We start from the raw sequence: 27,554 nt of genomic DNA, 5'->3' as shown, positions 1-27,554 counted from the left end.
ATGTGTGGAATTGGCACGAAGTCTTTAAGAAGGTGAAAACAGCTACCTTGATTGCTAAAGAAACCTTTTGATAATTCCTTTTTCATCTTTTCCCTTGGTTACAATAATCTCATCCTGTGACCACCCTAATTTCGCCTTTCATAGTAACCCAAGTGTGCAGCCTTTTTCAGGTTCTTCATCCATCTTCCTCCATTCTTCCACCACTTTGTCTCCTACATCTTTGTTGTTTCCATTGAGCTTTGAGATTGTTTCTACCATGCTTGCTGTGTGGGGATATGAAAGTGGGATAGACATTCTGTTTAGATTGCAGGACACCATTAACGTGGAAGAGCCTCAGAGAGCTGTTCACAGCTGCTTGCAGTAGCAGAACTGCTCACAGTAGTCCATCAGAGCCAGACGCTTGTGATGACGTGCTGCATTCAGTGAGCTCAGTGCTATTAACAGCCTTACAATATTGCAGCAGATGTGGAAGGGTTCTGCTTGAACTGTGTCTCTCTGAATTTGCTCTGGGAGATTGAGAATGACCCTTGGGCTGCAAAGAGTGAAAAGTCATAGACTCCCACGAATTTAAGAAAATAATCCTGGATGCTCCAGAGCAGCTGTGTGTGCACAAATCATGCAACTCTCAGCTTGGCCAGGAACCTGGGCTTAGAGAGCATTTTCTGCTTTAAAAAGCAATCCAGCTGTGCTTGAAGAGCTATGGAAGAGCAGCAAAAACAGAGAAACTTAAGAAAAGCTGTGAAAAAGCTGAGTAAAGGGATTGTTTCACTGATGTCCCCCTTCCCATAAGGACCAGGAGGAATAAGGTAAAGCAAGGTAGAACTTTCTTAGCTGAACTAAAGAGTAAGAAGACAAGGAATACCAAGGAGAACCAATAAGTTTCATAGCAAAACTTTCTGTGCAGAGACAATTCCTTGGTTCATTTGTGGGCACATTTTTCAAAAAGGGCTGTTTGCCAAAGACTTCAAACAAACCCAGCATTTCTGCTGCAAGGACCCATTATTAGCATCTTCCTCCAGGGAGGAATTTATTTGCTGTCGACTGGAAGTTGCTTTGACATTTCAGCCACTCCTCTTACACTGCCTCCAAAATACACAACACACAAGGCGAATGAGATCTGATCATTACACAGTTCCTTCTGCACCCTGTGAGCAGGTAGGACTTCACCCATAGCATGGCTATATGCCTTCTGGAAAATAACTGGTTCTTATCACCTTGTTCATCATTCCCCCTTTGGAATAGATTGTGTCTTCCTGTGCCTGAAATGATTTCCCTTTCCTCCTTCAAATCCCTCCTTATGTCACATTTTTCATGTGCTTTCCTATGATAGTCTACCCTAGGAAGCTGTATGCTTCCATCTTTGCCTTGATCTTTAAGCATGTAGAGCTGGACAGCTAAATAGAGCAAATGCCTCAATGGGATCCAGCCCATTCCCATGCGCTGGAATGGTGCCATGAACACCTGTGGTATTTTCTAAATAATATAACAGCAGGAGAAAATGCAGTCCCAGATCTGATTCTTGGCTGCACGTAAAACCCTATTTATTCTGTGGTGTGTGAAAGGGCCCTACCATGAGAATAATTACAGTTCATAAACATTTTCATACGCAGAAGACTGAAGGCAGCCATCAAGGAAAAGAGACCTATAACCTCAGCACCATTAGAATTACAAAAAGCATTTCGGTGGCCTTAAAAATGACTGGCCTAGAGAAAGACAGGCTTTAAACTTTATAATCTCTTCAGATATTACTGCCACAAACTAAACTAGCCTGTGAAAATAGATGCTGTGACAGTGGCATGGCATTGTGCATCATCTGAGCAGCTCCGTAGCACAGGCTAGCCAATCACACCAAATCAGTCTCATGTATAACCCAGGGAAGTGAAGCTGATCTAGGACATCCTTGATTTGAAGGTTTTAATTGATGGGCAATCCTCCTTAGCTCCTGGCAAGTTAATCTGATTGGCTTTCTCTCTCACATCAGACACCAACAGACGACAGGCCCACATGCCCTTCAGAATTGTGTGCATCTCCCCATGGCCCATAAAGGAATGCTTCACTTAGACTAGACACTTAACATTTAGATGGTTAATATCACTGGGATGAATCCCACCTTGCTGTCTGACTGAGATCTCTCTTAAACTTTGCTTCTGTAATCTGGATTCATTTGGCTCTTTAAATTTTTTATTCCAGAAAAGACTTGGTCATCTAGTCATCTAGGACCACATCTGTGAATAAACTCTAATGAGAGTAAATTGTTAAATTCTCATAGGAAAAACAACATGAAATTGTACAATTGCACAACATTAATCAAAGATGGTCTGGACCCCTGCCCCTGTGCTCCTGAGGTACCCCCAGATACTACAGACCATGTCTAAGAGAGCAGTTATAGTGAATCCCACTGATACACTCTCTTGGCATGTCACTTAATATGACTGCCTGCAGAAATAAATACATCTCTGCATCTCAGCAAATAAATACCAAGTATGAAAGTTATCTACATGTATGCAGATTTTCAAATCAAAACAATATAAAAATACTGGCTTCCTCACTGTTACCTCAATAGCATCTTACAATGCCTTTTCAACACATGCTCTCACACAGAAAGGTTATCTGCTCCTAGGAATCATACCTTATTTTTGCCCTCTATTACAGCCATTCGCTCAGTGATGCTCTGGATCCTGTTTCCTATGCTGCTGCCAGCTTTCACGATGAAAGATCCTTCAGTATAAAAGCAAAAGCCATGCCTGAAAACAACAAAAATTGAAATTTTATTGATTCAGTGATAGAAATTCATAAGACAAAACAATTGTTCTGGAAACAGTGATAAGTCAGGGAAACCTCAGGTGCTGCGATGACCAGGCAAGTATAGTTATTTTTCATTAAATCTTGAGGTTTGGAGCCTGATAACTGGATCCACTTCCCCAGCCCCTCCTTGAATATTAGTTCTCTGGAATCAGTGTTCACATTTAACCCACTGTGGACCAGGAGGTCAGAATTTACAGTCAGAGCCTGAATATAGGGCTGTGCAAGACCAGCATCCTATTTCCAATGCTCCTGTTTTCGGACATCACCGTTGTTCAATGTTTTAGCCTTTAAGTCAAGACACATTCCATAATGTATTGGATGCTGATTTATTATGTGCAGTTTCTTTTTGTTATAATGAGATATGATACTGCTAGTCATTTAGGAATATTTTCTTTAGTTCAGTTTACAAAATGGCAAAATATCAATACTGAGGCTCAATGATTACAAGACACAGTAAAAATGAGCATAATCTTGCAAATTAACAAAACAAAGTTAAACAAAACTAAAGAGCAAGAGGATTTAAAAGATAATTTAACTAAGAAAAAAATCAGTCATCTTAATGAATGGAAGTCCCAGAAAAAAATGTTTTTGTCTCATGCCAAAAATCAGCTTGTAATCAAAACATTCAGGTGTGGTCATGGTAGAGCTAATTTGTTTCTCAAAGCCTAATTTGGTACACATGGAAATAAACACAATGGAATGCTTCTTAAATGTTGCCTGACCCTGTACTTCTTTGAGAGTATCTAGTTTAGCTTTTCCTCCAAAATTAAGTTGTTGCTTGTTCAATTCCAGTTCCATTGTTAATTGTACCCTTCAGCTAGGTGAACCTCTTTCAGATTTCCTTTGATCTTCCACGGATTTGAAAGATAATGACTGTAGTATCTGTAATCAAACAGTTCTGACTTGTATAACAGTTGTTTGGAGAAATGAACTTTAATGCCCAGTGACTGGATAACAGAGTGTGATGCAATCCTGACCAAAGAATGAGATACATTTCCTTTCACCAACTGTGCATTTTGCTTAAACTTTGTGTTGTTTAGAATATCAATACTATAATAACTTTACATGCTTGTTTTTAATTGTGCAGCTTTCTGTCAAACTGGCCAGTGTCTTAGCAGATATAACAGCTTAAAGAAATGATGACATGGAATCTGACTTGGGCTGTAGTATGTGATTGTCTGCCCCAATTTCACAATATGCATTGAGAGGATCAGTGCGTCAAAAAGGCCAAAAAAACCCAGGAGAAGGCCATGGAGATTCATGCATGGAAAGAGGGTAGGGAGGAGTAGCATGGCAGGAAGGCCCTATCAACATTAATTTTTCTTTCAGACTCTGGTTTAAAAGCCAACTTCTAACACATGACTCTTGAGGCCAGGGTGGATGAAAGATAGCTGCATTAATAAAGACACTTGATGCATTCTAATGGGAAAATTTGGTTAAAAATTACTCAGAAAGGTTGATGTCATTTACTTTGCACATTTAATGCTCCAAGAAGTCTGGATCTGTAGCAAGACTAAAACACAGAAGACATGATAATTTAGCTAAGATGGTAACATTACCATGCCATAGGAGATATCAGAACTCATTTTGTGATGCCAGTACTGTAGGCACACAAACAGGCAGTATCAAAAACACATCCTTGTGACTGGATGCAATCTGTACAGGAAAATAGACACCCCAAAACCTCACTTGACTTATACTAAAAAGTACCTCCTAATTTTTTTCCTTTCCCCACAGAATACATTTATGTTTCTTTGTTACAATGCTGAAATTTTGTACTCTTTACCATAAAAGTCTTTACAGAGACACATATTTTGGTAAAGGACAGAAAGAAGCACATGCATATTCAGAAGCTGCTTGTGTATCTCAGAAAAGCATCTGTGATTTCATTTCTTGCAACTCTGTAGCCTCCAGACTTAGTTGCTATTATTATACTCTTCCTCATAATTCCTTAAAAAGACTGTATATATTTGGGTTGTGATGTCTTAGGGATGAGGACACTGTTATGTCTTTGTTGATGCCTAGCACAATGAAGTGCTGATTATTCATTAATATCATAATACAGACCACCATCATAACTACAATAACATCACAATAACAAGAAAAAGACATGTAAAATGCTAAATGAAATATAAGCCACAGAGAACTCTACTAACTTCACATACCATTCCACATCTAAACTTCTGACTACGACGTTAATGCAACTATAGTAGAAACTCAAATACGCTTCATAGCTGTTGCCCATGGTTTTAATAAAAAAGGAGTCACAATCAAGCTGAGACTACTATATCCAACAGCTGCTAGAACACATGAATACTGTTCTATACACCACTTTGGCTCCACAGATTGCTGGATCACCAAACGTTTAAAGATCTGTTGCAGCACGGCTGCCAGGCAAAGCCTAGGACAAGACTCAGACTCTTGCTTTTGGATGCAGAACCAGATGCTTTCTCTCATCAGCTGCCAAATGCCTTCACTTTAACCTCAAATACACTAATGTAGCTTTAGGAACATCACACAAGCTACATCCACTCTTCTGTGCTGGCTGCTCAGGTTAATACTCCAAGGCATCCTGCCTCTGGCTGCTGCCAGGGGTGCTATGTGAAAGACACTACCAGCAGCAGGGTAGAGACGGGGAAGGGGCAAATGGGAGTAATTAAGTCCTGCCTCTTAACCTGACCTCTTCTAACAACGGGCATTTTGTAACAGAAAGAGAAAAGGCTCTGCTGAACCTAGATGTAGTCATCAAACCAAATGTTTGTGTTAAGTACAGATGCTTGGAGAGAAGGAGAGAAAAATGAAAACACAAAAATCTATGCTGGCTGGAACCTAAACAGAAAATCATCTTCTTGTTAACTGAATTGATGTTTCATTGCATGTGTCCTCAGATAACATCAGCTACATATTTTTCTGCTTTGTAAAGAAATTGCAAACTACTTCAAAATACTCAGGAAAATAGCAAGGGTATCCCATTTTTAGCAAGAACTGCCTGTGTTTCCAAGGAAATTCCACTGAATTTTAGATATTTGAATATTACTCCAGATACCTCCAGAGCACATGAATTCCTGAAATGTTTTGCTTTGGGATGAGCCTCTTTGCTTTGCATCTTCAGGAAATCTTACAGCAGGGTTACTGCCAGGTTAGTGTGCAGAGGGTTTGATAAACAAGCTGATATTCATCAGCACATTTCTAAGTATTTCTTTCACCTGTTTCCCTGCAGACCCTTTCATGTTCCTATTTTGTGGGTGCGATTCTGCGTGTGTAGAGATCCCATAAAAAAATGCTAAAGGGGATGTGTACAAACCTATGCTTATAAACATTATGCAACCCCAGAGCAAGGTAATCGGGCTCTGCTTTCTTAGTTGAGCAGAGCAATCAGGTTTTTCACACCCTAAGTAGTTTATCCCATGTGCCTACATGCGTGCTGGCATGCATATTTGCTGTTGTCCACCCCCATCCACCCCCGCCCACACAGGCACGTGTCTGAGAAAACGGCTATTCCTTTGGAAAAACAGGAACCGCTAATTCTCTGTCGGGTTTCAAGAGAAGCCCAGCACAGGGGGAAAGAGGGGTGAGAGCGTCTCTGCCTATGGTGCAGGGCTTGTTCTACTGTCAGACCTGCTCATCTCGCCCGTAGCTTCAGGAATTTGCACGACTTTGGAAAGGCTGGGGGTGGTTTATGCAACCAGAAGTTAAGTCCAGCTTTATAAAGGGTTTGTGATGTGCGGAGCTGGCACCGGCAGGGGCCCTGGAGAAGTGGTCTGGGGGAGAGGAGCCAGCCTGCTTCTCAAGAATACATCAAGCCCTTGAGGAAGCAGAGTGTGCCATGTTTGAAGATGCAAAGATAATCACAGTGCTGGGAACCGTCTTGTGTAGCGGAGGAAGCCAAACAACAAGAGGAAAGCTGCATATGCTCCTGATTTCGCACAGGAAGCTAGCAGCACCTCCTGCCAAAGCGAGATAAGAAAACTCCCATGGCTTATCCTGGACAAGGCTATGGTGATCAACCTTCGCTTCACACTGTCCTCGCTCTGCTCGGTGGCCCGCTCCCTTTCCTAATGAGTTTCAGAGCCCTCACGTCTATTAGTATACAGCACGCCAAGCACAATAGTGTGGTGTATTTATAACTATCAATGGGGAAAAGTTTCCAGGGTAAGAGTGTACTTCATGTCATCTTGATGTATGTCACTGAAATCTAACTACAAACCAGCTCCAAGCTAAAGTCCTGCCGATTAAACTACTCGTCTCAGAAGAAAAGCTGTTCTGTTGTCACCCCAGTGATTTATAGCAGAGCATAGGAGCTGAGGTAAGTGATTTGTCCAATTATTCACAGGACTGGCTTGACCCTGGGTATGACAGTCAGTTCTAAATGAAAGCCCCACATCCAGCCTGACCAGACACATCTTCCCCATCCCAAAGACAGTACTGCAGTTTGCAGTTCAAACAGTACAATGAAAAATACCAGTGGAAGAGCCTCATTCCCCAGACCCATTGGAAAAATACTCGTCTCTATCTCCTTGTCTTCCCAGCTCCTCCCTCCCAATTCCTCCTGCGTGATGCCAGAGGCCATTGCAATTGTTACCTCCTGTAACATCCCATTCAACTCTCTAAGCATTCCTCTTGGCAAAGCCACTGGAAGCCTTGATCACACTCAGTCACTGAGGCAGTGCTTGTCAATTGATAGTATTTGTCAATTGCACCAGTACTAGGAGCCAGGGGAAGCCATCCTGTCAGTAATGCTGCCCATTTTTTAGAGTGATTAATGGCAGTCACAATACTTTCCTCAGCACCTTTCTTTTTTTAAAGAGCAGCAATCTATTCCTAGCGGTATCGGGGCAATGTTACTACAAATCCCAGTTGGGCTGACTCACATCTTTCAAGAAGCAATGGTGACAACACTAACTTAAGACAGGAACTCTGGGAATTCCTGGAATTGTAAAGAATACATAGGAACTGTTTTTCATTTGGAAGTTATCAAAAAAATCTGAATGACATGGGCCTCGCCAGCTCTGTGCCTCAGCATCCAGCACTGTGCAATTGGTAGCATAGGGCTGGTGTAGCCACGTGTCCCTGGGAATATTGAGTCAATCTGAAGCAGGAAACAGAGAGGAAAAATAGTAGCAGAGATCATGTACAGTTTGTGAAACGTGCTTTGTGGGGGGGAAGGGGAGAACATCTGCTGGCCCCCTGCCAGCTTTGTCTATGCCTATGAGTCTGTGATTCTCAGATGCTTTGGTCCAAATGGTCCTGCTCTAGATCAAAACCAATAAGTTAGAGATTGAAATACTGGCCCCACTGCATTCGGTGGCAAAGCTGCAGCTGAGAGCTCATCCCAAGCACCTTTCCCAATATGGGGATTAGTGGGGCTAGGAGGAAATCTACAAATGGTAGGAACTTGATATATTTTACACTATATATTGTTTATTTGTTTGTTTATATTTATGTCAGAACTTAGCAAGGAATGCCAAATAAGAAATCCTAGTGAAAGTGATGCATATTCCTCCCTTGCATGACTCCTTCTCCTCTCTGCTCACACTGTCACTGGTCTCTACTTCTTCCCATCATAGTATCAACATTTGCCTACCACGAGCAGGTGGGATATCACCAGCACATCTCACTTCAGATACACTCACGACTCTCAGAGTGCAGCAACTCTCCATTGCCACTCCTCAACCTTTGTCTCCAGAGTAGGTGCAACTTATGACCAAGGACACCGTGCTGAGAAACTATTCACTGACAGCCTACGGGGTGGCTGGAGGATTTCTAAGTGGCCTCCGTACATTAGGCTGGGATAGGGCCCTGGTGTACTGCTCACTTGCCAGAGGGAGGACTGAGGTTTTTTTCTGTTTTGTAGAATGATTTGTTTCCCCATAGAGGGGGATATCTGGAGAGTAAGTATGTTTTCTAGGGGAGATCCCTGATGTCCCAAATGCCTCATCCTCCTGGTCAGCATCTTTGAAAACAGTAGGGTATATGGCATATGTTGTGTATTTCCATGGTTCTATCAAAAAAGAAAGTATTTGATAGCTGCACACTGCCTTTCTTGCTATTATCTACATGCAACCAGATAATGAGATAGTGTTTCCTTTTCATACTAATTCTTTCCAAACTTTATGACTTGCCCTGAATTGTTCCAATATGCTTCCATGGAAAGAGGATTGATTTGAGCTATCTCAAAAGAAGCAGTAAGATCAGCAGCAGTGTTACCTACCCCAGCTTTGAACCTTTCATCAGCCCATGCTCACATTTCCACAGGAAAAAAATCACTTCTATATCTGCACACCCGAGCACCTTGCAACACCAGCTACTCACAAAAAAAATGCAAATGATTGAGGCTGAAGGTCACAAAAAAACCCATTCTGCTTCCAATTTCTTTCCCAACACTTGAGACTCATGGCCATTAGGGAACATAACACCATTTGAAAGTCATTTTTTCAGATGTCTGTACATCCTGAGGTTACCTGAAATTTTCTCACCTTGTCTTATCGGATAACTATATTTTGCTTCTTGACCCTCAGTTTTCTGATTCACACTGCTTAACATTCTTCATGGACACAAATTACCATCATATTTCAGCCAAACCTCCCTTCCTTCCTTATTATCCACCTCTGTTCCCTCCTTTACTAGAATATAATCACTCTCATGTCCCATGCAATCCTGAGACTCAGCCTCCACTTTCTCTGTCTGAAAGCAACAATCATGTCCTCCACAGAGCTGGATGTTGGCTGGAACTATAGAATTATCACTCAAAGCATGAGATTTTCACAAACACCTAGAATTTCTTTCTGGGGAAAAATGTGTCTGATTTTAATAGTCTGTAGTACTGCAAGGAAGAGGGTCTTGTGATTTAGTCGAACAGTCAGAATCCTACAGAGAAAGTCCATGAAACTTCTACATACAGTGTCCACTCTATTTTTTTTATTTCAAATTTATATTCCTTATATATATAAAGTCCATTCAGACATTTCTTGCATAAGTTCTTTTTCATGCACAACTCACTTTTGATAGCTCATTCAACTTCTAGGCATAACCTTACATCTATAACCTTCCAAGATCTGTGTATCTGCAACATCTTCCTTCTCACAGTGTCAAAATCCCCTTCCTTTGCTGTGCTGAGTGGATCTTCTTGGTTGTAGAAAGGAGTAACACCTTACTAACCTATTTACATAGTTTTAAATACTCCCTGTCTTGCTGACAAGCTGGAGACACAACTCACACCCTTTCCATTTTCCAGTGATTAGCAAAGGAGATGGAGGAGCTATTGCTGCACAGAGGTTGTGTTTTTCAGGATGATTTGTATTCAGCTTCACTCCAAGTAGGGGTCTGAGAGCAGCTCTGGGCTGACTGGACTGAGGGACTGGAAGTGCAGGCAGAAAACAAGGAAGGGATGAGAAAGAATGGAGGGAAACATTTCTAAGGAGAGAGGGGAGTTGATTAGAGGGAAAACAGGAAGAGAAAATACTGACAGACATGGATGTAAGACCAAGGATCCATCTACCCCATATCCTGTCCCAACAATGACCATATGCAGATGGTTGGGGATGAGTAAGAGCAAGACTAACTTCAGATACTTCCTCCTAATACTCCCCCAGTCACCAATTATTATCAGCTCAGGAACTTCCCGCAATGGAGACTGTTTCTGCACTTCAGTGGATTTCTCTTCCAAGATTTTGCACAAACTTTTCAAACCCCCAAAATCCTCTGGTGAGGAGTTTCACAGATATGCTATCCACTGCATGAAGAGCTATATCCTCTTTCTGTTCCAAATTGTGCTCTTCTTGTCTTCATTTAATGGCCTCCACTTCTTGAACTGGAAAAGACATACCCAATTGCTTCTCAGACATATGTGTAGATCACAAATTTGTAGATCTCTATCTTGTAGCCCCCAAGTCACCTCTTTTTTGGTCTGCAAAGACTTGACCTCCTTCCTCACTCGTCCCTCACACATTCCTCTCATTCCCTGAAATTCCTTTAACCCTTTTTGATGCCACTCTTGGTGTGCCTCCCAGTTTGCTGCATCCTTTGAAATGAAAGGATCAGAAATACTCACAGTATAAAAGATGTCGGTAACTGATGGATTTGTGGGGTTGTCATGGTGTTCTTTATTCCAGTCTTTATTTCTTTCCTGGTAATTCCTAACACTTGATTTGCTTTTTGAGCTGCTCATGATGGTGATCATTTTCACAAACACATCTATCACAACGCTCAGATCCCTCTTTGTGGTAGTAATGACCAACCAATAGCCTTTTTACATGTATCTTACATATGAAAGCAGATTTTTTTTTCCTGTGTATATCATGCACATTTATCTTAAATGAATTTCACCCTGCCACTTTGTCACTTGGATACCCAGATTCATACAGTTCTGCATTTCTTCGCAGTCAGCCCCTCTTACAAATCTGCATAACTTGGTATCATCATCAGACTCTGACACCTCCTTACCATCTTTTACAGGTTATTTCTGAACATGTTGACAAGTACAGACCCCAGCACCAGCTCCTGAGAAACTTCACTGGTCGCCTCCCTACGCTGCAAGAACTGGTTGTTCCCTCTTAACCTCTGTTTTCTATTTTTTAACAGAGTATTTTTTTTCTGAGCACGAGCTTACCTCACATGACATATCTGTTCAAAGCCTTCTGCAAAGGCTTTTTGAAAGGCATACACATAAAAGGAAAAAGGATGCTAACTAAAGTTTGTATATTTTTGTAAAAGGTGTACTAGATCCAGTAATAGTACTCCATTCATAATCACTCCTAAGCACACACAGAGTTTGACCTGGTGCCTTCCTTTGGCCCAGAGCCCCTGCTAGTGCAGGAGCAGGTTTCTGGCTACGGGCTGGGACGCCCCACTGGTTCGGACACCGCCAGCGTGCGGGGCCTCGCTCACATCGTGCAGTCCCCACGTACAGCCTGTCACACATTGTATATTCTATGGGCTGGGCCACGGGGAGTAAAAGATCAATCAGTAACGTCCCACGATCTGTGTGACCCTTGTGTGTTTTTCCCTAGGACTGTACATAGTCAAGCCAAGAGACCACCCTGCAAAGGCAACAAGAGGGAAAAAAAAGAAACTAGGAGAAAAAAAAAAGGGGGGAGAGCAAGTAAAAAAAAACATAGGTGAGTGAGACTAAAAGTCTGATGCTAAGCTGAGCATCCCTTACCACCTGCATCTTGCTGTAGTTCTTGTGTTTTAAGTTTGAATGATGACAAAAAAATATAATACTTTTTGGTTTAATTTTTTTTTTAAATTTGGTTTAAAGTGATTTGAAAACTAGAAATTTCAAAATTTGAAAGCTTAAGGTTCTAGTTCAACTAAGACCCATAAGGAAGTAATTTCTAGCTTGCAGAATAAATTCATCAGCATCTTACCCTGAGGACAGACTGGGGCAAACTGTACTTGGTGTAAAGTATGTATCTGTCAAGCTTATGTAACCATATGTATGTGCCAGGTCTGATTCATAGGGCATTTTGCAAGCAAAATAGTAAAAAATATTTTAAAATTCCATAATACTGACTGAAGACAAGGATACAGCCCCACTAGATGTTTTCAGAGAAAAGAATGTGTTTGCAAGCAAGCACTGAATTTTGGGTCCCAAGGGAAGTGCAGAATGAGATGCTTCAACATATTGCTTGTTCAGGCTGAAGCAGATCAGATGCTATTTCACTCCTCTCTTTCTTTTGGTTTCAAATTCCCTGCAAGTCCATGCTGCTACAATGTACAGACATGGCAGTTCATCTGCATTTTTTGAAAGATACGTAAAAAAATCACAGGGTTTGATTTTTTTTTTACACTAATCTATTTCCCCAACTGCAGCAAAATAAGGGAATAGTTAGGCTAATTTTTCGGTGTACCCATAACTACCTTTACATTACTAGATTGCTGTAAGAAGATACCTTATATCACAGGGTGGAAGCCACAAAGACCATCAGCCAGATCCTCAGACTGTGTGAATTTAGAGCTGAGGATCTAGCCACATGTCAAGTGAAACAAAGGCATTTTAGAACTACCTGTTTATTAATGGCATCTGACCTACTTTTACCAGCTCTAAGGACTCAGATTTCCCTTTCCTGAAAATAGAAGGTGGCACAGGGAACAAAACCAGTTGCTGTGGACAAACTAATGGGCATCAATGTTTGCAGACATCCAACAATTAAATTTGGGTGGTTCAGTACATTCCTAATTAAGTACAATTAACATTTGTTCTTTACTTGTTCATTTTACATACCTCACTGATGTTCCAAATCTGGTTTCCCCTGATCATCTCTCCAAGTACATCCTAATGATTCTGCCTTTCAATCCCTTGTTAATACACTGACATAAACAATGCAGAAATGCAATTAGGCTGCTATGCACACATGGCCTGCCTCCTCTTTCACTGAAGTCAGTGAGAGTCTGCCTGTGCAATGTCATTATGCTAGTTTCAGTCTTTCTGTATGTCTGCAGAAGTTTCAAGGAAAACCCCTATTTTTTTCCTCCCAGAGATGCTCCTCTTCCTTCCTCTGCAGTGCTGGAGAGCTATTTCTATAGAAATTTAATAGAAAACTATTTTTATAGAAAGTCATTCACGTGACCCTGCCTTTATACTGCATACAAGTCTCCAAGGGAGGTGATATTCCCTTCTTAGCACTCTGTGTCAAATCAGTAGTGATTTCAATGAGGACCCTCACACATCAGAGCGCTGCAAATGTTTTGGTTTCCTGAAATTAGCTCTTTGGCAGCAGTACCAGCTTCAGCATTGCTGCACAGCCCTGGTCTCTGCTGCCGGCTTCTGTCCTCAACTTCATGCATTCAGCCCTCCATTTCCAATCCCACCGTTAGGTGATTTTACCACCAAGAAGAGTTCATATCCTGACACTATAGTCAGGAAGGCAGAGAATCATGTACTAGTTTTACCTATGACTTTGTTTTTGTAGGCAACTTCAAAATACCCTTATGTTTCTCTCTCCCTCAAGCACATACACACACAGAAAATAATCCAAAAGCTAAAAAATCACAGACTGATGTGATGGCAGGGTCGTAAAATAATAATCTCGTATTCAGTTTAAAGCTAAGCAAAACTGATAGCTCAAGGAGAGAGGGATGCAGCAAGGTGATAGGAGAGTTGGAACACCTACAGTAAAATTTCAGTGTGGCATCTGTTTGCAGTTTCTGAGGGGTAGATCAGTTAAACCTTGGGCAGAGCTCAAAGGTATCTCTTGAACTGCCCACATAGAAATGTCCAGAGAGAGAAACTTGCCCCAAATGACACTGCATAATTGCTGAGCAATAGCAGTATCCCACATCCCTTTCTTGGCAATCTCTGCCAGGCCAGTTTAAGATAAACACAAATCTGCTGAAGAGATTCCGGTCAAGAACCATTAACATCAAGCACGTTCCTGGCATGCAGACACTTCTCTGCAGCCTCAGAACTGATTCGTTTTAGGTGGATCCCAGCCTGCCTCCCTCCGGATACCCTCAGCAAGTCCTGCAACTGTCTACCCCTGCACACCTCTGCTGACAACCCAACCTGAGCCAAAACCAGGACAGAAAGAACAGCTCCAGAGTGGTAGAGAAAAGGCCAGTGAGGCTGGTGGACACTGCAGGACAAGTGTCCCACCAGCTGTCCTCCGCTATATCCACTGAGCAACTGCGGACTTCTCGGTTTGGGAATGTATGTGTCTGCTACAGAGCAGCAGAGTAAGCTGCAGTAAGGTAGCCCTGGAGAAGAAGATTCTCAATCATTTAAGAAATGCTAATTTTATTTTTTTCTCTCCTTGCTTTTATTTCTCATTGCATCTTCTACTGTCTTTTGCCTGTCATCTCTAAACTTAATAGCTCTACATAAGCTTTAAAAAGCCCCAGAACATTACAATTTGCCCCTGACAGTTTTTCTTGACTCACCTGTGTTTCCTTGCTGGGGTGACCATCAGAAGACAATCTTACCACCTATCTATCTAGTTAGCTAGCTAGCTAACAGAAAGTTGTTTAATGGCAATAGAGCTGGTTCAAATAAAGTAATTGTAACAGAAAATAAGGAACAGCGAATTTTAATGATGTTGGTCTTTCCATGTTTCAAAAATTCACATTTGTTGAGCAACTTTACAACTTTCTTTTTTTTTTAATTTTTAATTTGTTATGAGGAAACTATGGAAATTATTTTGTTCAGCTGGTCTCCTGTTACTGGTCAGACTGAAGTAGAAAAAAAAGTTATGCAAATTGATTGTATCAATCACAAAGCATTAAACTACATCTGCTTTTAAAAACAATGGAATTAATTGAGGTATTTTTAGATCACTGAAGCAGAAATACTGTTTCGAAAATAAATTGAAAGAAGCAGCCATATAACCTAATGGTTGCCGTTAAGGAGGTCGTAGGCAATAGTCCTTCAAAAATAAAAGCATCTAACATGCACTATGCATCATCCTCCAGCTTGCAGTGACACTACTCAAGTGATGAGAAGTTAAACACATATACAAATCCTGGAGCAAACAGATCTGTGCCCTGCACGATCTTTGCAGCAACAGCATCTTTTTACTTGGAGTAGATGCTCTGTCCTGTGACACACAACTCAGAAATTTGCTGAGAATCCCTACTGCCATACACCATGAATGCCATACATTTGTGGGGGTTTACTGACTTAAGGTACAAGGTGCATCTGTGCATGGAAATAAGCACTACTTGAGCACAAGAAGAGCAACATTTTAATATTGGAAACCTAACATTGGGCAGGTAAATACAAGAAAAATGCTGTAAGGGCAGAACAAGATAAGTTTTTTATCTGCACAAGGTGTATGCACCTTAAATCTGTTATTTATGCAAACTTTGCCTCACACAAAGAGGAAAGTGTAATGAAATAAGTAGGATTAAAGGGTTTTCCAGTTCTTGAAGGAGAACACCCAAACTGGCACAGACATCAGCCTGAGCAAGGTGTGCCAGCTGCTGAGGTACTCCACTCTGCTCCCCATCTGGAGCAGGAAACAAAATGTAATTACTTGGGTATTTATGCCTTTCTGTGATAGTTAATTGTCGCCATATTATTCAGAGGGAGTCATTCCACTTCTTTTAGGCAAAGCATTATAAATGGTGTTCTCCAGAATACTTTTTTGGTGAGTACTTTAAGGAGAAGGAATGGAAGAGGGTTAGAGAGAATACCACAGAACAATTATGAAGCAATTTGGAATCAAGTCTGGAAACAACCTTGTAACAGAGCCAATAGCTGATTCAAATTGTTGCATTTCTCCTTGGATCACCTGCTCAAACACACTCCTAATTAACATTTAATGGAGTCTACAGTTTAGCACAAAATTGAACACCTGCTTGTAGTTATTAATTTCTCTTTCTGATGATACGCTCTCCTGTGCTGTAGCGCAGATCTGTGTTTGCTGACAGAAGGAAATATCTGACAATGGATGAGCACCACCCCAGCTCCCAAGGAAGAAACAACTATTTCTTCAGTGCTGCACTGAGATTTCAATCCAGAGTATGCATAGTTGTAAAAACTCTTGAAAGAAACTAAAAGACTGAAAATTTTCATATAGGTCTTTCTCAATGTTTCTCTAGTTAGAAGATGTGACTTCTTTTCTCTTACACCTATTTGCAAAAATAAATTAATACTCAGAATTTTGTGACTTGCACTTCAAGGGTAACATACCAGATAGAGGAAATGCAGCCCTCACCTGTCCTCGAAATGGAGAATTTCAGGTTATATCTATTCCAGCAAACGGAGAGATTGCTAGTGCCACCTCTTGGTGGGAAGGGCACAGAAAGACAGTCATTAGCATAATCCCAAAGAAAGGCATAGTGGGAAAAATAGCATGTGCTTCTAGGAAATGCTGTCCATTCTCTGACTGATCTCAAAGCAAGTACCCTCAGTTTGAGATGTTTGTTGTACTTGGTTGAATGACATCTTCTATTCCTGCAGTTAAGCATGTGCTTAAATATTTGGCTGAATACAAACTTTACTAAATAAGCAATGTTTATAGCAAGCTTTATTCTTGTAAAAAAAAAAGTAAATATTTAAGTGTAATAGTAAGGGAAGACATGCTAAATAAAAGTAAGGAAGTTGTCCTACCTTGTTTTATAATGGTTTTGTTTACAGGGATACCACATCCATGTAATTTTAGGCTGAGGAATACCATACGCAGTGCATGTCAGCACTTGTTTGCTGCCCAGTAAATACAGATTGGGATCAGGGAATGAAGACACAGCATTTTCGTATATCTGGGGTTTCACTGTAAAGAGTAAAAATCGAAAAGCAATTAAAACGAGCTCATTTCCAAGGTATAGCATGATCATAAAAATACTACATTCCTGCAGTGTGAGTAACAAGAAAATTTCCCAGGAGAACAAAACAAACCAGCAGTCCTAAATCAAGTCAGATGAGCAGTTAGTAACACATTTAAGTCATCACAAATAAGTACGTGACTGTGGAAGACAGAAACCCTTCTAATGAAAACCAATGTTCATCTTCTGACTCAAAGATCAGTCTGCCACACAGCATCTGAGGCTTGTATTTGGGCTCATGCAAATCAGTAAGAAAACCCACAAAGTCCTGACCTGTGCAAGATCTATGACAATACAGCTGAATGAAAATTCAGCATTTACATGTTCAGGAGAAGCATGGGAACAGGTTGCAAACTTACCATTTACCGTAAGAGTAACTGTAAGATTCTTCGACAAGTTCCACTGTCTTATGCTCAATATTATGGTGTAGTTCCCAGCATCTTCCTCAGCAACATCCTTGATGATTAATGAATAGTCTTTAACTATGTACCGGGCGCATTTTTCAGCAGCAGGTAGCCCATCTTTTAACCTGTTTAACAGAATTCCAGAAATCAAAATTTCGTAAACTATTTTTGGTTAAACTGCATGTGTTCCTTCATTTCACAACACTTCTCAATCTTTGGGAAAGGATTTGCAGTCTGAGATTCTGTTTACTAGAGGCTTATCCTTCCCTTTCAAAAAGGATTGCTGATACTTGTAAAATACTTTAGAAAATCTATTCTATATATTAAAATTGTTAAGGATCTGACAGGGCTCTATGGCATTTGAGAGTTGCTGAAAATTGCAACTCTATCTCTGAAGATCCCAGTTGTCCATGCTTGTACCACCATTTAGTCTAGAAGACAACCATTCTGGCCAAGAGTCACTCATGGAAATAGAGGTTGCATTATCCCTGCAGTGACCATTTTTTTATGACCTCAGAATACATCCTGGGACAAAGGATTACAGTAGCCTAAGCACAGCTGTGATTTTAGGAAGAGGAAGAGTAAGTAGATTAGATAAGCACTTGAGAATCAGATATCCTGCTATCAAGTGAATGTTTTCAAAGATAACAGAAAATCAACATAGAAAGTACTAACTGTTGCTTACACTCAGATTCCTGAAGCACAACATTTTTCTTCAAAGTCTAAAATACATTGTAAACTACATTTTAATAAGTTGCAAGAAGATTAACATGATGTTAGTAGAAGGGTGCAACAGAGATTCACTATGATGATGGACTTGATCAAAATGATTCACAGGTTTTAATAAGTATTTACAGAAAACTCTTACTATTATTAGAGGAGCACTAAAAATTTGTTCAGAGGGCTATGGCTTTAGGCATTTCTCTGTATCTGTATTTTACAGAACCACAGAATAGTTACAGCTGAAAGAGCTTTTGTCGAGTCCAATGCTCTGTACAAAGCAAGGTCAGAAGGTTGTCCAAGACCATTTTCAGTATGGTTTTGGATATCTCCAAGGATGGAGACTGCACAGCCACTCTGGATTACTTGTTCTAATGTTTGACCAACCTCACAGTGAGAAATAAATAAAAAATTTTAAAATTCTTTTTTAAATGTTTGGAGATTTTTTTATTTCAGAAGTTTTGGATCTATATGTCAATGGTCAATATAGTCAATAAGCCCAACCATTAGAGAAACAGAATATGCCATACAAATGGCTAGCATCAGTGCCACATTCACCCCTTAATTTTCCATATGGAACCATAAATGTAAGGGGTTTGTAAAATGGAACAACATTTTTGGAGCAAAAGCGATTCCTGGCTGTGAGTAACATGAATTCTCACTGTTCATGTATGTGTGGTTTGTTTTCTTAATCAGTCTTGTCATAGATCCTTTGTTGAAGTGCAATGAATTGAACAGAGTTACTGGTGTTTAAAATGATTTAAACAAAAAAACACTTCAGATCATGAATAGATAACATTGTTTTATATAAAAGTAGTTTGGATTATACAAAAACTGTTCAAAAGATTTCTTAGCACAGTATACATGAGATAAAGTGAGTGCCCCCATCACTAAAGTAGATCTACAACCTGCAGATCACAACATAATAGCACCAACTCCTTTTTGTTTCCTAATAGTGCATGTCTGTATGACTCAAGTCAAACAGCTATTTTAATGAAAACCTTTTCTTTCTCTTACTGTCTGAAAAGCAAGTTCAGGTCTCATATCTAAGTCTGAGTGAAGTTGAATGAGACACTTCAGTCAAGGCTGCTAGAGATATTTAGCTGTAGAGTGTCCATTGATTTCAAGAGGAGACATATCCAACACATTTGAGGATCTCAACTTTAAACTTTCCAGATGTCCTTTTTTGCACTTGCAAGATGGAGATAATGTTCTCATAAATTGTTAGAACCCTGGGCAACTCTGAAACTTCCAATAAAACTTCTGAACTGTATTGCCTCCAGTTTGTTGTCATTTCAAGGGGTCCTATTCATCTAAGAAGAGGTTCAAGATGCATATTTGAAAGTAACTGTTGTCCTACCATATAACCTCTGGAGAGGGAAATGCCTTCACTTTCACTGACAAGCGATAGGATTTTCTTCCAGCTACAGCCTCCAGTGCAGTTTTTCTTCGACGTTTCAAATTAATGAACATTTTATCTTAAACAAAATAAAAAAGCACACTGTATTACTGATTTTTATTCCTGCAAAAAGAGTTGCTCTACTAAAAAGAATAGGAATCTAAATAAAAATTATCGTTAATAATTTTGATGTTCCCACGTGGCAACAACAAGAATAGAGCCTAACCTCCTAGAGATCTGTAAAATAGAAAAGAATACCACAAATATACAAGAAACTGAGATACAGTTCCCAGGGCATGAATCTGCTTGGAGAAGATATGGTCTAGCCAAATTCATATTATGCTTCATCCAGAAAAAAACACGTAAGAGATTAAGTGGTTCTTGGTATGTGGGAAGCTGAACTAGATGATCAGATGACCTTTCTACTTCTACAGGCCAAGAATCAATTAATGTTGCAAAAGAAAATATTCTGCCAAAGAGGATTTAAGGGACCTTCAGAGAAATAGCAAAGGAAAAAGGCAGAAACTTTCTGTATCATTGCTAAACAGCTGTTTCATTAAACAAACAAATCTTTGTCACTTCACAGAACAATCTGAACCTGCTGGAATTTGCTCTTTTTCAGTTTTTCTGCCCCATATCTTCAACTCTCTGGCAACCTGATGGCTTTTACCAGAGGCAATAGAACACAAAATTCATACAATACATTGGAAAATATCTTTTCCTCCCCCGCCAACTTGTGCAAAATAAAAGATTCAAAAATGAAAAACTGTTTGAATGTCCCTTTGATAGTACCTATCAAATTTACAATGCAATATTTACTCATATTATGAATTGCATAAGGATGGGGGATATCTATTAAACAAGTGCAATATTTATTCACACTTGCTATGTACATTGAAAATAACATGCAGAAGACAAATAAGTAGTTTAATCACATAAGTCATGTTATAAAGATATAACCCTGATTCTGCAAGCCTTTATTCACACAGGTTCTTTCTAATATAGGTATCCCATAGATGGGGTTGCTTATGTGAATAAGAGTTTACAGGCTGACTTTGACAGTTACAGTTTCTCTAACTGTAATTTTAATCTAAAACTCAGTTTCTGACAGCTTCAGTTAATTGTTTAAGAATATAGTAAGTAGGTATCATGATTCATCCTATGTTCCCAGAGCTGAAATAGAGAGAATGGACTGAAATACTCTCTAAGAATACCAACACAGGGTGCTTAGTCCACACTTCCAGGTGAGAGAGAAAAGGTACACCACTGAAAACATGAACAAATCCATCGTAGAGGACACCCATCAGCCACTTGGTCTATAACACCAGTGGTTCCCCAAAGATCCTGCATAGTCCTACTTGTAACAAGATGCCACAAAGAAGGTAGCTTCTCCTAGAATCCCAATGCACAAAAACCCTAATTCACATACTTTTGAAATAACGCCAGAAATTGCCAGACTTCACAGAAGGCCCAGGCAGATTGTGGGGAACTCATTTAAGGTTCCCACTGTGAAACCATATTAATGATTTGCAGTATCTCGTCCTTGTTTAATTTTTTGAATGATCTACAAGCTCCCTGCTCCATGCAGAGCTAGGGTATCTCTATCTTATTAATTTTTCAGAGACAGCAAAGCATGAAGTACCATACAAGAGAAAGTGGGATTCTTCTATTTAAATTCAGCTTGTACTTTTTTTCCCCCAAAAAACTATAGTTTCACTGACTGCATCTGCTAGAACTGACTGAAGACAGCGTCATCACAGTATTTAGCAGACAAAACCGATCAAATGGAACATTAACATGTCTGCTGGCAACAATACAAAACAGTCGTGGAGGAAATGGCACATGGTCTCCCTCCTGAGTACCCTTCCTCCCTTGTTTTCCTTTTTCTGCCTATGATGAATACGCTACAAATTCACTTCCACTTTCTGTCAAGATGTAAAGCTATCATATGACTGACCTTGGTATATGATCATTCTGTATTCTATAAATCTGCAATGCTTCTTACCATAAACAATGACTGTTGTGTTAACAGCTTTGATCGAGGGCCCGCTCTTCACATGGCAGGTGTACTGCCCTTTATCAATATCACGCACTTTGTCAACAACAAGGATGCTGTAAAAAATATTAGCCTCTGTATTCTTCTGGTCAATTCGCTGCATTACGGAACCTCTTCTCCTTGTCTGTAAAAGCAAAAAAATGAAAAACAAAAAGCTTAATCAAGCCAATTTTCATGATTATTAGGATTTTCATTTTACTGTACTGCCACCATAACTTAATAAAAACCCCCAGATCCCTCTGTACAGCACAGACAGGTAATAAAAAGATGCTTAACATTTCCAGGGGGTCAACAATAAAAAATATATGCAACATTATATGGCAATTCATCCCTGTCTTCACCAAAGTTTTAATAGCATCCAAAGTAGTACTTTCCAGAGGAAGATCATCCCTTCTGTACAGCCTGCCATACCAACATGCCCCACTTCCCACTGCATTGTCCAGCCTTGCTCCTAAAAATCCCTGAAACCGTGATATGAAGAGCAGCACATAGTTTGGTGCCTGGATTCAGTGCCATAGGCAGCAGACATACAGAAGAAGAGAACATTAATACAAGAAGGGGAGAATTCTGGAAATGCTACAGATGGAAAATGGACTAGATTTGGCAAGGGAATGGCAGGGTGGAACTGAAGATAATGAAAGTCTGAGGAGTTATTTCCTGCAACTCCCCCTCAACCTTTGGCCTCGAAGTTTATTTAACCCAGGACATTGTTGGTGGCTTATAAACACTGAGCACCCTTCAGTTACCATAAAAATAAAAACAAAGCAGAATTACACAAGTGTGGTGCCCAGCTGGGGTTTGGTCAGGCAGCAATGAGCAATATAATATATTTGGAGTAATTCTTGTTGCTAAGTTGTTTACTTCGGGGGTGAAAAAATGCCAGGGAAAATGGCTACAGTATATAATAAATAATTACATTAATTTTTCCTATGTAATGCAATCATAATTTCAGCTTGTAATTAGACACAATGAGTGACATAATAAATGATCTTGACTTGAATCATCAGCATAAATCAAACTGACATGAAAGGAATGGGAGTTGTAAATCTTAAGCTAATGTCAAATTTCTTATCAGCTTTACAGGGACTCGCTGGCAGTTACTCTGTAAGTGACAAATATTTATGAGGATGCACCCAACATGGGGGGTGGAGAAACACATTCAAGATCATTCCTGTGGTTGTCAAAACAAGAGGACTGTGCATGTGACACTTGACAAATGAGATTTTGGCTAGCTAAATCATAATATCTTTTCTACACATGCTCAGGTTGGGTGCCTGATTGTCTGCCAGTCTTTGAAATGAATGAGTTGAGAAAGCCAGCCTCACTGAAAACCTTTATGTCACAAGAGTATGTCCCTGACTGGAACTGGGTGATAAATTTTTATTATTTCATCAAGTTGAAAAGAAGCTCCTGGACATGAAACAATTCTAGTGTTCGCTTGTGATTATGCAATATAACCAGAGTACATTGTGTAAACATGTTTACTTATTCAATTAAGCACCAGAAAGAAAAAAAAGGAACCTTAAGAGAGACACATCAGCAAGGGTCAAAATGATGGAATGCAAACCACGGCAAGCATTCCAAAGAAGAATTCCTCCCAGGATGATAGATGCAGCATGATCTGTGGGAAACTTCTGGTTTCTTTATTTCAGTCACAGTGCTCACCTCCCCAGGATAAGTCCATGTCATCTGCACTCTGGTGTTCCAGGCTGCAGTGACAGTGCAGTTAAGTGCTAGGCTGTCTCCCTTCAGCATCTTGACAAGACGTGGGGTGCTTAACTGAACATCGAAAATTGTGTTGGCTGCATGTGACAAAGAGAGAAAAATTAGTAATGTCAGCAGGGAAGAGTGCTTTCTGAAAGACAGGGAATGACGAATGCTACATACTTTCTCGATGCGTTAGGTATTTTGTGCTATATGTGTGTCCACCGATGGTTGTCTCGCAGCTCAGGAGCCCTATGAATTTGTAGGTTGCTTTAGGTATTCTGAAGCCTTTCATGCTGTCCCAGATTATTGTCTTGCCATCAGGAATTAGGGTTTCTCGTGGAATCTGGAAGTGTCAAACACACATCATAAAAACAACTCCTCCTCATGCTTACTCTCTAATCAAAGTATCCTAATAAAAAGGAATGAGTAAAAAAACACCCTAAAAAACGCCAATCAAAGAAGAAAGGATGCCATTTAATGATGTAGGTTTTTCAAGTCACATTTTCATCACAAAATAAAGGAAAAATCTGGGTGAAGAATGTGAATGTTGCATTTGTTTCCAAGATTTCATTATTTATAACAGGATGTAATTTATGACACAATAGATTGACACTATCATTAACTTCAGCACTTGGGCTGCTGGTCTGTTGGCTCCTGGTTGGCAGCTAAAGTGCTCGTCTTTGCAATTAAGTATCCTGGTTCCACCACAGAGACACAAATACCCATTTTTCAATGGAGGTGACAAATGGACTTAGTTTGCTGTCATTTCATGGCTTTAACAAATTACTACCAGGATTCAATTTGATGCATCTCTCATTTATGTTGTCCAAACAATTTAAAAAATAAAAATAAATTATTGCCATGTGGGATCAAGTATTCACTTTGTCAGCAGTACAAGTTATATTTTACATTAAAATCCTTTGTGCTTTAAGCCCCATATTAATAAGGTATAAAGAAAACCCTGAAAAGGCAAAGCATGACATAGGCATTGAAGGTCAGACAAAATCTCATGCTTTTTTGTTATATGTTATTGATGGAATAAATGCCCCCATTTGGGTAACACAGAGATCAGCCATGGGTACAAAGTCTGGATGTGACTATATTCTGATAACACCTGCTTTTACGGTAAAAATAAGATATTTTTAAAGATGGCACAGAGTAGAGTTTAAGTGAATTGGGGCCCTAAGCAAAGATCCCTGGATCAACTAAGCACCTTGCAGCCCATCACTTCTCACTGTGCACCAGTCACATGATGACCCTTCATCTCTTTCTTCCCCTTTATTTGAGCAGAGGACTTATGTGTTGGCCAGCCCCCTCCTTCCTCCAGCCAAAGCTAGCATGGGTGGCTGTTGGAGGCTGGAGGAAGCACAGTTGTCCAGTTCCTTCCTGTGTGGTACAGCTTCTCTCCAAAATGTGGCATCCTTGATGCTGCCTGCTCAGTGTATGTAGAAAGCTACCCTTGAGATCACATTCACTGATCTCATGCCATTTCTTCCAAAAGAAATAAATGCATGATGAATCAAATAAACAATAAATACAGAGCAAAAAATACTCTGGTAGAATTCCTTATCTTTACAACAGCTGATAAGGTGCTATAATAAGCATGTGAATCGTGGGGAAAGTGTGTGTTACACACAACCCCCCCCAAAGTAAAGCCCATTATATTACAGACTGCTAGCTACCATTCAACAGTATCCTGGCTTTTAAGAGCTCTGTTGCCATTCCTGTTCTTAATGAAACAAAATAAAACAAGATACTAGGACAAGTCCCTTTCAGAGGATGGGAATACCAGGACTTTTTCTCAGATGAGAACATGGGTGTGGCTGGGTGCTCACCCTCAGAACCCTTCACAGCTCTACCCTCTCTCCTTACTTGCTTCAGTTTCTTACCCAGCTCTCCTCCACAGTTCTCCTCTGCCAACCCTACTGGTTCAGATGTCCTGTGTTCCACTCTCAGAGAACGGGAGTTGCTTTGCTTTTCCCTAAACCAGCTTCCAGGCTGTCAACTAGAGACATGGCATCATCACCATGCTGATCACTGCATGGATGATAAAGGACAGAGGATCCCAGAATCACACAATAATTCAGGTAGGAAGGGACCTCTAGAGATCATCTGGTCCTGCACCTGTGCAGAGCAGGGCCCATGTAGTTCAGGGCCTTGTCAAAAACTTGGCCATTTGGTCATCACAAAGAGGTGTAGAAAACCTATGAAGTGTCGGAACAATGAGGTTTCCACTGAAGCAGCAGAGGATAAATTCAGCTGCAATAATAGCTTACAGATGGGTACCAGCAGCGAATCAGAGGCATTCAAAGAACCAGTTTGTTGTGACAGCTGCAGTAAACATGGAATTTATTGTCTACATACTTATCTGCATGAACCACATCACTGTGGCTGCCAGTGCAGTCCTGGCCTTTTACCTTCTTTGTTTCAAACTAAACTTCAGTTTCTTTTGGTGTAGGCTGTGCCTCCTTCTTTGCCCAGCACCAACCACTAAATCTTTTTGCTACCTAGCAGCACTAACACAGTACTACTGTAGTGGGTTGGCTTTGGGATTTTTTAGGCCTTCCTTAGCAACGGGGATCAGAAATCTAAGGAAGTATTCCAAATCATCCTTTAATGCAACACAACATATAAATAAGGCATAGATAAGAGAGCTCATTCTCTTCTCTCTTCCTGTGGCTGAAGATGACAGGTCTCTCCACAGATGGTCTTTGCTTGTATAGGCCAGGGCCTGCCTGCTTGGACCTGCTGTTATCTCTGGTCCCTTCGGAAGGCGTGGGGAGTTGGCTGGTACCTCGCACAGTTCTGCTGTCGCGTTCAGGGGAGCATTAAATTTGGTTTTTTGCATTTATTCGCTAGCTTTCTATTAACAGGGTATATTTGAAGGATATTTGGGGGTTTTTTAGTTTTTTTAATCCCTTTTTTCCCCTCCCTTTTCCCTTTTTTCCCCCTCAAGAGCTCCCTATCGTGTGTACAATATATTCAAGTTGTATATATAATTGTAAATATATGTAAATATATATTTTTTATATAATTTGGTTGATTTCAATTTCTCTCAGTTTCTATAGTTTTTTTTTCCCCTTTGCCTAAAGGGGGAGGGAAGGAAAAGGCTTTCGCTGAGCTTTGGAGATCTGATGGGAAGCCAGCTCGAAACTTGCTCAACTACCACACAGGTTTGGGTACATACATATGGGCAAGAGTGCATAGACAAGGTGTGGTTCCCCACATTTCCAAAGATAGATTTTACTGGAAAGAGCTAGCTAAAAGCTTAGTAAAAGTGTACATTAGAGTTTTGAATGCCTATCTTTTCTTTCATGCTTCCCTTCCCGTCAATTTGGGAAGCATGAGGTGGCATTATTAACAATTCAGACTGCATGACTTGCAACATCCCTGGGTTTTTTTCCTCTTTTTATTCTTTATGCTGAAGCTTATTTACCTCTCTTCCCATGAATGTCATTGTTGACTTTATGACAGACAATCCAGAAGAAGAATAAGCAGAGGAATCAAACCATTGTACCAAAAGTTGATGCTTTCTTCATTTAGCAAGATTAAAGCAAATTAAGAGGTAAGAGAAGTACACACCTTACTTGCAGTAAGGATTATCTTATTTTAGGGATCTTAAATGAGGCAGCCAGAATCGTATTGATAGGAATGATGGTTTGAGAGGCTCTGGATATCAAGGTATTAAGCATTAGATCAAAACTATCAATTGATTTCACAGTCTTCATATGATGAGGAAGAGACACAGACAGTAGTTGTTGCAGATAAAGGTTATAACAGGATCTGAAGGCTGAATTTGAAATAGGAATTAAAACCTCCATCCCCAATTCCCAATCTGTGTTATTAGCTTCTTGAATTTTGAAGATCCTCCTCCTATGTCGTATGTGATTGCCATGCTGTAAAATACAACTTTTACAGATGTTCAGCCTGGAAGTGAGAACAACACATTATCTCAAAAGAGTTGACTAAGGTAAAGATGGAAAAAAAATCATTTGAGTGTTGAAGATGGATAATAAACCTTTCCCACATTAGTCCACTAAAAATAAGAAGTAGCACTGCACAGGAATGCTGGAGGCAGTGCTCATACACCTGTAGTGAGTCCTTCCAGAAGAGAGAGATTGGAAAAAAAATACTTCATATTTTTACTTCCTGACCACATAGAATGAAGAACCTAATGACTCTAATGGTGGAATTTTCTTTC

At 40.1% G+C, this 27,554-nt stretch overlaps 1 protein-coding gene across 2 annotated transcripts in view; it reads right to left on the bottom strand.

Moving 5' to 3' along the window:
- FLT1 (fms related receptor tyrosine kinase 1) overlaps window positions 1-27,554 on the bottom strand; it is a 110,961-nt gene that overhangs the window by 54,594 nt on the left and 28,813 nt on the right. For both annotated transcript variants that reach the window (XM_051779012.1, XM_051779013.1), the window contains exons 5-11: window positions 23,534-23,696; window positions 23,312-23,448; window positions 21,596-21,770; window positions 19,552-19,669; window positions 17,427-17,596; window positions 16,856-17,015; window positions 2,630-2,744 (exon numbers count right to left, since the gene is read on the bottom strand). In XM_051779012.1, the coding sequence (XP_051634972.1) occupies window positions 2,630-2,744; window positions 16,856-17,015; window positions 17,427-17,596; window positions 19,552-19,669; window positions 21,596-21,770; window positions 23,312-23,448; window positions 23,534-23,696 (1,038 nt within the window). The remainder of the gene's footprint in view (window positions 1-2,629; window positions 2,745-16,855; window positions 17,016-17,426; window positions 17,597-19,551; window positions 19,670-21,595; window positions 21,771-23,311; window positions 23,449-23,533; window positions 23,697-27,554) is intronic.

Source organism: Manacus candei, unplaced genomic scaffold (genome assembly GCF_025592945.1).
Source record: "Manacus candei isolate 608988 ecotype Guabito, Panama unplaced genomic scaffold, ASM2559294v1 h1tg000014l, whole genome shotgun sequence".
NCBI classification, from domain to species: Eukaryota; Metazoa; Chordata; class Aves; order Passeriformes; family Pipridae; genus Manacus; species Manacus candei.
Note: the sequence above shows the minus strand (reverse complement) of the source record. Positions and strands in the feature narration are given on the sequence as shown.